Source organism: Sarcophilus harrisii, chromosome 3 (genome assembly GCF_902635505.1).
Source record: "Sarcophilus harrisii chromosome 3, mSarHar1.11, whole genome shotgun sequence".
NCBI classification, from domain to species: domain Eukaryota; kingdom Metazoa; phylum Chordata; class Mammalia; order Dasyuromorphia; family Dasyuridae; genus Sarcophilus; species Sarcophilus harrisii.
Genome location: NC_045428.1, coordinates 567011348 through 567025091, shown reverse-complemented (window position 1 = coordinate 567025091; position 13744 = coordinate 567011348). Strand labels below are relative to the sequence as shown.

Here is a 13744-nt window from a genome sequence, read left to right as displayed (position 1 = left end):
TTACATCCCTATTCTATCTCTTTGCACATGGTAAATAGGAGATACTCTTAAAGGGAAGGCAGTGAGATTAAGGACTGGGAATGACTTCTTGTAGAAAGTAGGACTTTAGATGAGCCCTGAAGGGAGCCTGGAAAGCCCCAGGCATGGGGGAGAGTCTGAGAAAATGGTGGGAGGTGGGAGATGAGCATTTTGGGAAATAAGAGGTCGGTGTTACTGAACTGAAGAGTATGTGGACAGGGAATAAGGTGTAAGAAGACTGGAAAGGTAGGAGGGGGTGAGGCTGTGAAGGGCTTCGAATGCCAAACCAAGGGCTCATGTCCCATGAGGTATAGGACAATGACAGATTTACTTCACTACAAAAGAAATGCTTGAAACATGAAATAACAAGAGGCAACATTTCTTTAGCACTTCAAGGTCTATAAATTGCTTTAATTAAGCCGATTTTCCCAACAGCCCTGAAAGGTGGATGCTAAATAGTCCACAAGAAAGACACTGATGCCGAGGATGATGATGATGATAATAGCTCTCCCAGTTGCCTTGGTTTCCTCTTCTGTTATGGCCTTCTGAAGTACACATTTAACATGTTACTTCATCAGCCCCTCACAACCACCCTGTGAGGTATTATTATTTCTACTTTGTTGTTCCATCATTTCTCCGTCCTGACTCTTGGAGACCACCTTGGGGGTTCCCTTGGAAAGATAATGGAGTGTTAGCCATTTCCTTCTCCAGCTCTTTTTTTAGATGAGGAAACTGGGCAAAGAGGTAGAAGTGACTTGTCCAGGGTCACACAGCCAGGAAGTGTTAAGTGTCTGAGACTCAGGTCTTCCTGACTTCAGGGCTGATGCTCTATCTACTGCACCACCTGGCTGTTCCATCTTCACCTTTGTGTGTGTGTGTGTGTGTGTGTGTGTGCAAAAACTTTAAAAACTTTTGTAATAAAAATGATCTATTTTACCTTTTGTGATCTCCTCTATCTTAAATTTTTTTTTTTATTAAAAATTTTGTGTCCACAGTTGTGAGAAGTACCTCCTTCTATCCTCCTGTCATTTCTAAATGGATTGCCCTTTCGGGTCTCTTGTTTATCTTGAATTTATTATTGTGAGATATTAGACTAAATCCAAATTCCGCCAACTTGCTTTTCACTTTTCTCAGCAGCTATTGTCAAAAACAGGTCCTTCCCTTAATTCAGATCCTATCTGGAAGAAGTCATACATTCTAGAGGATGATTGCAGGGTGAAAGAGGGACTCACTGGAATATCAGGGAGTTGTCCATTTAGCAGCCACAAGTGTGTTTATTTCCCTTTTGTGGAAAGTCCAAACTACTAGGGGGTACTACATGTTTGTGTGGGAAGGTACTTTACCTGTGGGAAAAAAGGGCTTGCTAGACTGTGGGGGTGGGAATGATGTCTTTACCCCATTGGCAAGCGATTTGCCAGTTGTTTTCTGAGGGAATTTCAAACTACAGGATAATGATACAATCTAGAGGATTTTAGAACCCTCGAATTAAAATGATAAATGCCATTAAGGGAGAAATGTGTTTGTATATGGTTTGTTTTGAGCCTCTTAACATGGCTTCTGTATTACTTACGGATGATTGGGAATCCTTGGCGTTTCCAAAGTAGTTGTGGAGTTAAATAAAAGCTGACTGGTGCCTATAAATTCATATGGGATCTAAGTTGTTTTATTTTAAACTCAAATCAATGGAAACCGAGGCCTGTCGTTTGAGATTTTCTCAGAGTATTATAAATTAGTTACCCTCAAGATCTGATCTGATTTATGTGAGTCAGCAAGGAGGATGCCAGAGGTTTTCTATGTACATGTAATATTCTGAGAGCCTTCCTTGATGCCTGAATTATTAACGCTTTCTCTCTCTCTTTTTTCCCCATAATTATAACATTTTATTGACAGAACCCATGCCTGGGTAATTTTTTTACAACATTACCCCTTGCACTCACTTCTGTTCCGACTTTTCCCCTTCTCCCCTCTACCCCCTCCCCCAGATGGCAAGCAGTCCTATACATGTTAAATATGTCACAGTATATCTTAGATATAATATATGTGTGCAGAACCAGTTTTCTTGTTGCACAGGGAGAATTGGATTCAGAAGGTAAAAATAACCCGGGAAGAAAAACAAAAATGCAAACAGTTCACGCTTATTTCCCAATGTTCTTTCTTTGTGTGTAGCTGCTTCTGTCCATTATTGATCAATTGAAACTGAGACTAATGCTCTCTTCACAGATTATTGTATACTTACCCATATACATGTTGTATCCCTTCAACTCCGTTCCCTACTCCAGTCCCCAACTAGGATATAAATCCCTTGAGGGAAAAATCTTTCATTTTATATCTTTGTACTGTGTACTTGCACACAGCAAGCACTCAATAAATTCTTGGACTATTGAATTCTAGACCCCAAGTCAGCAATCACCCTTTACAATGGGATCTTCCCCTCATCCTAGCACCCCTTTGCCCAAGATCCTGAGACTTCCTGGTCTATGATACTTCTATTTCTGCAGAGAAAGCATTCAAAGAATAAGTGTCCTCTCTTCTCAGGAGAGAAATGGGAGTCTACAGTTAGAGGATGTTTGCAGATACATGGACATAGCCTCTACTCTGATTAGTTTTGCATAACTTTATCTTTGTTATAGGGAGATTTCAATTGAGGGTGGAGTAGCACTTCTGCAGGGGTGGGATGGAATATTTAGAAATGTGACATCAAAACAAAAGGCATTAGTAAAGATAGCTAAAAAGAAAAAAAATCAAGTTCACTCACTACATTTTCTTGTGTTGCATTGTTTTGATTTTATTTATTTAGTCAGAAGAAGTAGGATTCTTCCCCAAATATTTTAATATCCAGAGGCTTCCTGAAAATGCTTTTTGTCTTACAACTTTAATGAAATGTAAAACTTCCCCCAGTAACACAGGAACAGGAAGTGTTTTGAAGGCCCACCATTGACTGATCTTTGTAGGCCTAAATCCGCTCAGCCTCTTCTCTGGGCCACTAAGGCTTCCCAGGTTGCCTACACCCAGTGGCCCATTGGGAGTCCCTGCCTTCTGATAAATGGATGCGAGGTTCCCCAGCTGCTGGATCAGCAATGCAACTGACTTAGAGTTTCGCAGGTTGCAAAAAGTCTTAGAAAAACCCATCACATGCGTAGGAGTGAATGTCTCATCAGGCTGGGAGTCAAAAAACACACAAAACAAAAATACACACCCACACATGGCATGGTATGCTGAAGTTCTCTCCAAAAAAAAAAAAAAAATACAACCTATAATATGCACTTGCATGCAGGGACAGAAATAGATGAAGCATCATGGGAGAGAACTCACATCTCAGCATCCCAAAGGGGTTCAGACCTATCACCCCTCTAGCAACAATGATCACTTCTGACACTTCTCAGAGTTTTGTTTGGCCAAAAAACTGCCCGAAATGTCACAGGATTAATTTCTGGAGATGAGAGAAATCTTGGAGATCACTTAGTCTGGGAGTTCTTCATCTAGAATCTGTGAACTTGTCTTAAAAATATTTTGATAACTATATTTCAATCTTATTAGTTTTCTTTGTAATTTCTCTGTATTTTATGTTATGTATTTAAAATATTCTTGTGAGGAGGAGTTTGTAGACGTCACCAAATTGACTGACAGAAGGTCTAGGACACACACAGAAGGGTTAAGACTCCCTGTAACTAGTTCAAGTTCTTCATTTTTAAGAGGTTGGAAGTTAAGGAAGTCCAGGGAGATCAAGGAATTGGAAAATCACATATTTAAAGCTGGGAAATTAGAAGTCATCTTATTAAAGTCTTCATTAGAGAGAAGAGAGGGAACTGACTCAACCTAGATCTCAGAGGTAGCAAGGGGCAAGTAGGAGTCACATCCAGGCCCTTTAATTCCCTTTGCATGACAGTATCTCTGGAAGCTGATATTTGTGCAGAGTCACAGGGACAAGTAGCAGGGCTGGGATTGGAACCCAGACTCCTACGGCTCCAGATTTGAGTTTTTTCTTCTATTACATTTTATTGTCAAGGGAAAGTGGTTTATAAGAGATTCCCCTGCTTCAGGACACTGAATACATTGGACCTGGGCATCCCAAAGTGTTGCCCGCTAACATCGTCAATGATATCAGTGAAGATCGATCACTTTGGGAAACAGAAATGTGTGCAGTGAATCAGAGAATAAGGGTCACAAGCCAACCAAATATCCCTCTTCCTTGAAATTCAAATGTGAAATCATTCCTGAATTGGTGTTTTTGAAATCTCCAATGTGGAGCAGTGATTCTGGCAAATCAACTCATCCCTCAAGGCACCTCTATTAAGAGAAATACTATTAAAAATGGGGAATTGAGATCTGGCTCCAAACAGTCACTGTGTATGAAGGATGGCTGTGTACCCAGAGCTGGCCCCAGGCTGGCTTTTTCAGGTTAATAAAGAGGCCTGGGTTGATTAGTTTGTTCCAAGCCTAGAGCAGCAGCTGTGATTTGTACCTGGAGTGGTAAAAATTGGGAGGGAAGACTTGAGGTCTGGGGGCTGGGGGTCTGGACCATTGAGAGGTATCTAAGCTACTTGAGAGAGGAAGTCCACTTCAGGATAGGACCATCAAGGAGGAGATGCAGTGGGCAGAGATGGAGTCTGGAAAGTTGGTGGCTTCTTCTAAGTTTTTCTGCCCTTAAACAGAACTCTGATTAACCAGCCCTTGTTATGCTTCTGTTGGGGAAGAAAGCTGTCAAATTATTCTTAAGGAAAAGAGAAAACAGAATAAAATGGAGAAAGGACTTTTCTGAATGAATACTCTATCAAATCATATTCAACCAGTGCCCAAGGGACACTTAGAGCAGAGAAATTCAATTTAGCCAACTATCAATATCATTTTTTATCAGTTTGGCTTTTTACTAAATGGAGTCACACAGGGTTGGAGGACAATCAACACATTTTCTATGATGGTTCCTTCAGTCCCAGGAATTAATTTTTTTCCCAAGGAATTGCTTAAGCTTCCCCCAGTGCAAGATGTCATTGGGGTATCTGGTCTGGATCACCAAAATGAAGTCATGCTTAGTTTCTGATCCCCCAAAGGGCCTCAGGGACACTACAGCCTAGAGCAGGGGTCCTCAAACTATGGCCTTTGGGCCAGATGCGGCAGCTGAGGAAGATTATCCCCCTCACCCAGGGCTATGAAGTTTATTTAAAGGCCCACAAAACAAAGTTTTTGTTTTTACTATAGTGCGGCCCTTCAACAGTCTAAGGGACAGTGAATTGGCCCCGTATTTAAAAAGTTTGAGGACCCCTGCGCTAGAGAATGAAAGCTCTCTGAGGTCAGGATTGTTTGGTTTTATATTTTGTATGCTCTATAGTTCCTTGAACAAAATAGTTCTTTAATAAATGCTGGTTGGGTGGAGCTAATGGAAAATAAAAAAGGGAGAGAAGAGGGAAGGGAAAGCCCTGGCATGCACAGAAACTTGTTACATCTATACTGTGCAGTGTGGGTGCCTCATTTAATTGAATACTTTTGTTTCTTGACAGGGTGGGGCAGAGCACGAAACACCAATGCATTTCTGCAAAACAGTTTCTGTAAGAAAGTGGGGCAGGAATCCCATCCCAGGTAGACCTCTTGAAGAAAGATCTTTCTTCTAGATTTCTTTCTAAAAGTAATCTTTTAGGAACTGTTTTAAGAAAATGTCCTAAGTACTACTTCTGGATTCTTGGGGGTACAGCCTGAGATCTCTTTCTTCACAAACTTCACAGAAGGGTGGGTGAGGAGAGTAGAGATAGGATTGGAGATCATAGGATGATGTTGAGTTGGAAGAGCCACTTATCAACTGGTAAGTGTCAAAGATAGGATTTCAACTCACGTCCTCTGACTCTGGAGCCCCAGTCACAGACTCTGAGTGATGCTCTCATTACTGAAATGTAGTATGAAGGAACACTGAATCTTTTCTTCTCTGGGGAGAAATGCTATTGGCCATTTAATCCTCTTGACTTGGAAAGCTATTACCAGAACTTGGAAAATAAACTGGCTGTTTGATCCCATCTCTAGGGGTGGACCCAACATGGTGGAAACCATGGAACCTCTGAGGATAGAGAAGGATCTTTCCCACCGGCTGGTCCCAACCTTGGCCTTACTCCAGAAAAAAAAAAAGGCACAGAGGAGGGCAATCAGACTAATTAGAAATGTCAGTGTGGATTCTTGGGCTGATATTGCCAAGCATGGCACAGAATATTTTGTGTCTATTCCCTCTCTGTCCCTACCATCCATGAAGTTAGTCCCCTGGACCTGTAGTTAGCCTGGGGCAGAACATCTGGCCCACTGTCGTTGACATGTGCATGTGGGATGTAATGGATAGGTCTTAAGGAGTGTGCCTGGATCCTCTGAGGAGAAAACCAGGGACAGAAGTATGAGGAGGGCTGGTAAGGAATGAAGTGGTTGAGGACATCCATCGTCGTCCCCTTGAGAGATGAATCCTAAATGGGGCTTGGGGGTCAAAGTCAAATTGAGTCTGGTGTCCATCAGACCTTCTCTTGTCTACAGAGGAATTGACCACTCCCCTTTTTATTTGGCCAAGGAGAGAAGATGGATTGGGAAACCTAAAGACTGTTGCATTTGAATTCGAATGGACTCTAGAACCCTAGGGGTGAGGGACAAGATACATCACACATAGCTTTTTTCCAGACCCCGCCCATCCCCATGCAGATATCAAAATGGACCCAGCCCAATGAAGAAAAAGCAATTTCCAAGAAGGTGTTGGACCTGGGAATATGGGAGGAGGTATGGGGAAGGTGGAGGGAATGAGGGAAGGGGTTGCCAAGACCGCCCATGGTGATTAAGGCACCACATTCCACCACTTGAAGGCAAAGGGTTTCCGGCAGACGTTGGTACCACAGTGGACCTCGCCCATTAATTTGTGATAGGAGGAAATGTCATCGATGAAGGTACAGGAGAAACCCAGGGGTTGCAGAAGTGAGCACACATGAGCTTCTAGGCAGCACTGCTCCTCGATCAGGGGCCCAAAGGGCTTGGGAACACCCAGGTCCTTGTCAAGCACGATCATATTCACCTGTATGGAGAAAGGGAGGTACATATTTGTTGTGTGTGATGGAAGGAGGCTTATCTGAGGGCACTGGTAGGGAAGGATGTCAGTAGTAAGTAGAATAAAGGCTGGACTTGGAGAGCCATTAGTAAATTCAATTCTTAAACTTAATAGATGTGGAGTCAGTGAAAGTGAAATCATTTCTCTGAGCCTCAGTTTCCACATCTGTAAGATGGACTGACAATAGGAAAAAAAAAGATTTAGAATAAGAAGTGCTCCAGTCTAAATCACTCACTTATACAGTTCAATGACTTGTCTAAGGTCACACAAGCCTTTGAACCCAGGCCTTCTGATTAAAAATCCAGTACCCGTTGTCTCTCTCAAAGGGTTGCTGTGAGTCTCCAAGAGCCAAAGAAACTCGAGTCATCATCATTTATGATGGTCCAGACAACAGAAGGCATGATAATGATAGTTAACATTTCTAAAGATTTGCAAAGCACTCGACAAAAGGATAGAATTCTGGGCCAATCTGAAAGGTTGAGAAGATGGTGGCAGTGACAAGATGGAGGTTTGTCTCCCAGACAAATGGAAGCTCTTTCCCAAGAAGCCAGGTCATTGTGCCTTCCCTTCCCATCATCTTGATGGCGATGGTAGAATCATAGCTTCAGGACTGGACAGCACTTTAGAAACCATTTACTCCATTCCCCTCATTCTCCAAATGGGGGTCAGCTCCTCCAATCCCCAAACCAATTCCTTTTTGATGGCTAATGTGGAACCTCATTGATCAACAAAATAGATTCCATTCCAGGCCACGGGCACAAACTCTTTGGCTTCTCTCCAGCATTGATTGGCAAGGGCGAGAATTGGTACCACAGAACAGGAGAGGGCAGAAACAACTCCCTCCCTTAACTAATTTTTCTTTTCTTTCTTCTATGATGAAAAATTGCTTTAAGAAACTAATCTAATAGCCAGGACCAGGGCATCAGAGGATCTTCCCTTTGCCTAAAGGAAGATCTGAGTTCAAAGCCAGTTTCAAAGCCACCCTGGTTGTGTGATCCTGGACAAGTCATTTAATCTGTGACTGCCTCAATTTCCTCATCTATAAAATATGGATAGTAATAGCATCTACCTCCCAAGGTTGTTGTGAAGAGAAAATGAGCTGATATTTATGAAGTACATTGCAAAGATTAGAGCACCACATAAATGCTAATCGTTACTCATGATTATCTTCAACACTAGAGTGCCATGCCAGGCTGAATAATGAAGGTATAGGACTACAGGAGATGAAATAGAGTCTGGGGGGATAGGACTGAGGTGGAATAGAAGGAACAGGCAGCTTCTGGAACAGGATGGGAGGTCTTCAGAGGTAGGGAGAAGGGCTATTTGTTAGGGACGCTGAGGAAGGAGCTCCCTTCCATTCATGAACAGGGGAACCTGAACATCCTCTGAAGTGGCTTCTAGACTTGAGATCCTGCCCTGTACTTCAGAGCCTTCATCAATCAGGATTTTCAATAGTGGTGTGAAGAACTATTAATTGGCTTTGTGAGCTTGGGCAAATTACTTAACCCCTTTGAGATGGGCAAATTCTTTTCCCTTTCTTCCATCTTAGACTTTTCAGCATCTCAGCAAGAACGCTTATTTGTGATCTGAGAATAATATACCACCTAATTTATGGGATTGCAAAGAAAGGAAGGTCTAAAATAGTACATGAATGTGAATTGTTATTGATCTTTCTAAATCATAGTTCTGATCATGTCATCCATGTTAAAAATTACTAAAAAGCTGCAATTTAAAAGGTAAGAGGACAGACTACTTAGCAAAAATAACATTTCCTAGTCAAGTACTATATTGCAAGTGCTGGAATCTCACATACATGTGTAGGGGTCAGAGAAATCTGGAATGGGGAGAGTAATAAAGGGACATTTCAATGTTATGGGTATATTTTAGCTCAAAGGTATGTATCTTATTCCTCAATTCGATAAACTCTAGTGGCTACCCATCATCTCCATGATCAAATATGAAATTCTCTGGTTTTTAAAGCCCTTTACAACTTCTCCCTCCAACAGCCACCTTCCCTGGCACCTGACAGCTTACATTTTCCTCCCTCCCCTCACCAGTCATTGCAGTCACTTGTCTGTTCCTCACATATAACACTCCATTTTCTGTCTCTGGGCATTTTCTCTGGCTGTCCCTCAGCCTAGGATGCTCTCCCTCCTCATCTCTGTCCCCGTTTCCTTGGTTTCAAGCTCTAGATACAATTGCACTTTTTACAGGAAGCTTTTCCTGAACTACCTTAATGCTAGTGCTGTCTCTTTTGATTGTCTCCAATTATGTGCATATATAATTAGATAGATATGTATATGAAATAATATACATAACATAGTGTCATTATATATAGTATCTTTCTATATATGTACATATACACATACTATATATATAAATACCGACATATAGACACAATAGATACAATTTATCTGTATCTTTTTTTTTTTTTTTTTGGGTATATTTTGTTAGTCTGAAAGCTCCTTCAGAATATTTTTTTATTTGCCTTTCTTTGTACCTCTAGCCTTTAGCACAGTACCTGGCACAGAATAGGTACTTAATAAACTTCTATTTACATGATACTGTAAATTTAAAAGTATATTGATTTTGCCTTCAACCTCAGTGTCTTCATTTGTAAAATGGGGTCAGTATTTGGACACTTTTTTCCCTTACAGGGATGTGAGAAAGTGTAAACCTTAAAATTCTTTAAAAGGAGGAGTTACTATTATTCTAGATGCTCATAGCAAGGAATGCAATTAATATTATTCTCTGGGAGTAAGATAAGGGCTATAGAAGATAAGTGGCAACTAAGGAGCACGGTGGATAACTTTAGATGTGGAGTTCTAGAACATGAATTCCAATCCTGACTTAGATATTTACTAGTTGAATGGCCTTGAGCAAGTTGGTTAACCTCTCAGTCTCAGTGTCCTCATTTATAAAATGGAGATTAATAATATTAGTGAGTATTAATGATGCTATAATAATATTGTTGTAGCAATGGGTATTTTTATTGCTAATGACATTAATAATAATAATCACAGGATGAGTTAAAATATGCACATTATTTTGCAAATATTAAAATGTTATATTAATGTTAGCTGTTATAAAAATAATTAATAATGCTATTAATTAATAATTAATGAGTTGCTATAATACAGTGAATAATTAGTAAGCCAAGCTAACTAGAGACTTGAATCATCTAAGTAGCTGATATGTAATCTAGGTAGGGTGGAAGAATATATTCCTTTTGGAACCACATCTGAGCCATTGTATTGACTGGGTGAGAATGAGAAGATCTGGGTTTGAATTTCAACTCTGCTGCTTAATAAAGGTGTGACCTTGGCCAAATCATCTATCTCCTCTCCACCTCAGTTTCTTCATCTGTAAAATGAGGGGATTTGGGTTAGATGGCTTGACAGCCCTATCTGGCTATAGAATCTATGAATTCTGATCAATGTCTTCACATTTCTAGTGGCTTGGAGGGGGTGGTGAGGAAGGGGACTGAGCTGCTTACCATGTTGGGGAAATAAGCCATGGCTTGGCCATCCTCATTTAACTTGAACAGAGCTGGGAGATCAATGATATCTTTCTCTGTCAATCCCAGTTCCTTTTTCAGGATGTCGCGGTTCCAATCCAGGCAACGCTGAGGAGAAATTGGGGGAGGGGAGAGAAAGCAGGTGTAAAAATATACTTTGACAGAGTTGGGATATTGGAAGTCTCAGCTCTCTGAGTTTCTAGAGCCCCAAAGATACCATCTTGGGCTAATCATGTCCATTCTTTGGGATTAAGTTTCCTACTTTATAAAATGAAGACTATAAAAATTGGACTAATTGACTCCTTTTTGGTTCTGGAGTTAGGATTTTATGATTACTATCTTTAAATGATCCAGCCTCTAACAGGAATCCCCAAATAATAGTTTAAGGATCATTGAGATTCCAGTATAGTCTTTAATGATGCTCTTCTTTCTGATTTGCCATCACTCTCAGGGAGAGAATGAGAAAGAAGAGAAAAGACCAAACCAAGAAATGGCAGCCTCAAATCTCTGTGTGTGTGTGTCTCTCTGTGTATTTATGTTTGTGGCTGTGTCTTCCCCTCTCCCCCCATTAATAATCGATAAACTAACTTTTGTCAGGGAATATATTGTGATTGTTTTGAGTGATTATGTATATTGGGAAATATCTACTGTGTAACATCAAAATCAATCAATAAATTCTTAAAAGAAATGACAGCCAAAATAAAATTGAATTAAAAAAAAAAATGAGAATCTTCACATAGTCCTAACGAAGTTAACTTGAAAAATTCTGTACCATCCATGCAAAGATAGGCAAGTGAATATGAGATTTAATAGTTTAAAACTGTACTAAGACTTTTGGTATACCCTGACTAAGTTTGGTACACTCTTGACTGTTTCCCCCATCAGGATGTGGCTTCTGACACAGTCCTATGAGTGACTTTGTCTCTATTATGATACATGATGCTATTCACAAGGGTAGCCCTGTGTGCTTCCGGTGTGTTCTTAGCCCTCCATGGACCAAGATAGTGGTTCTCAAACTTTTGTTTTCAGTATCTTTATCCTATTAAAAATTATTGAGGATCTCTCCAAAGTGTTTTTGTTTATCTGGATTATATATATATATATAGACATTTACCATATTGGAAATAAAAACGATTTTTGAATTTGTAGACCCTCTAAAAGGGTTTCAGCGATCCCCAGGATTCTCTGGACCATACTTTGAGAACCACTGGACCAAGGAATGCCTATGTTATATTTCATTCTCACATTCCCAATAGGCAAAATCCTGAGCATTTATGATCCTTATGCCCACAGGGACTTCTCTGTTCCCATGTCCTTCCTTTGGATAATGGTTCATATCCTTTGATCACTTATCTACTGGGGAACTGCTGCTGGTATTATTATACTACACTGAATCTCAGACTTTTACCCTACTCTACCTTCTCACCATTTGGGATCCTCTTTTTATTTTATCTTCATTGTCTTTAAATGTGCAAATCTTTTAAAATGGCATATAATTGAAATTAACCTATTCCCCACGCCATTCCTAATGGATAAACCAATGGGATCTGGGGCTGGCTCCGACAGGGATCCAGCAGGCTGTTGCCGTCCTGCTCCCCCAGGCTCTAGGTTCTACCCTTACCTGGGCATACAGGTTCTGCTGCACCAGATTCTCATTGGACAGGATCTTATTGATGGTAATGCGTTTGTTGCTCATGCCCCCCAAGCCTGCAGAGGGGGAAAGGACAGGAAGATTATAGTCTGAGATTCCAGGCAGAGTCTTGGAAACCTCAGTCGTTCCCTGTGATTTAACACTACAGGCTGGATAGAGCCTTGTGAGATTCTTTTGGGTGATGACCCAGGAAAGAGATACTGAGAAAGAGTAATTGAACAGATTGTGATAATCCTGGGTAATCTCACAAGATAATCCTGTAGGACTTTATGGGAATCAAAGGAAAAATGACTATGAAGCATATTTTAAACCATAAAGAAGTAAAAAATGTCAGCAATGCTTATTTCTCTTGTTCTGAAATCTTCCCTGTGGACCCAGCAGAGTGCCATGCATTTAATCCACATCTTTTAATGGCAGAATCAGAGCTTCTATCCTCCCCAGCCTCATGGGCCATCCAACCTTTTTTGGATAGAGGCAACAAAACATCCCTAGTTTATATCTCAGTGGCACTCCATTGTGTGGTTAATCTTTTCCTCCCACCTAAATGCTCCATCTCATCCCCTAGCATAAGCTCCAGGGCTCTGGGTCACTTACCTTTGAACAAGATGGCTTCTCCATGCCCTTGTTTTTGCTTTTCCCGGAAGAGCTTGTAGCAGGCAGAGGTACTGGCCATGAGCAGCCGGAATTCCTAAAGGAGAGAGTGCCATGGAGCAGGGGGGAGGAGACAAAGGGTGAGGGTCACAAGGAACATCCTGATAGGATACCTTCCCCTAAGGGTGTCAAAGCAACCTTTAGACCTTCATCACATCTCTAGGTGATAGGAAGCCAGCAGGGATAATTCTTCCCTTTTCAGAAAGAAGAAAAAGCGAGACAGAGAGAGGAGAATTGGCTTTTCAGGGGAAACTGCCAAAATATTTGGCATTCAGCCTATCTCTGCTGTCTCCCAACAAAGTAAGATGTAGTTCTTCTAGAGGTTGTCTTTATTGTCATTTTCTCCTATGAGAGCAATTCAGGTCTGGGTTTGGGATCAGAGCATAAAGGCAGGGTAGAAGACCCTCCCTTAAACAGCTGTACCGATTCCCAGAAGGCCCAAGAATTGTTAGAACCTTAGGTCTTGGTCATCCATTCTTCTTGAGTCTGACTCGAGGCTCTAAGCAAATATCTCTTGATTCAGTGATAAGAACTCTGGCTCTGGAAGCAGATGACCTGGGATCAAATTCGATCCTTGCCCTTGATGCCTCTTGGCTATGTGAGCTTGGACCCACCTCCTGGGCCTCAGTTACCTCACTTATAAGAATGAAGAGGTGGGACCATCTTGGGCATCTAGGTTTCTTTCAGCCTTAGTTCTAAGCTGTGTTGACAAATAATAGCTTTCCTTGTAGGACTCTGATGAGAAATGTTGTGTGCTATTATACCCATTTTGCAGGTGAGGAAATTGAGTCTCAAAAGGATTAAGTGGCTTGCCCTTTAGTCTTGTATTTAGAATATGTTACAACTG

At 41.1% G+C, this 13744-nt stretch overlaps 1 protein-coding gene across 1 annotated transcript in view; it reads right to left on the bottom strand.

The window, feature by feature from the left end:
* Positions 1-5656: 5656 nt before the first annotated feature.
* LOC100924032 (protein-arginine deiminase type-2) overlaps positions 5657-13744 on the bottom strand; it is a 59040-nt gene continuing 50952 nt past the window's right edge. Inside the window, exons 13-16 of the mRNA XM_012545615.3 lie at positions 12841-12934; positions 12217-12302; positions 10575-10703; positions 5657-7045 (exon numbers count right to left, since the gene is read on the bottom strand). Coding sequence (XP_012401069.2) covers positions 6812-7045; positions 10575-10703; positions 12217-12302; positions 12841-12934 — 543 coding nt within the window. The 3' untranslated portion in view covers positions 5657-6811. The remainder of the gene's footprint in view (positions 7046-10574; positions 10704-12216; positions 12303-12840; positions 12935-13744) is intronic.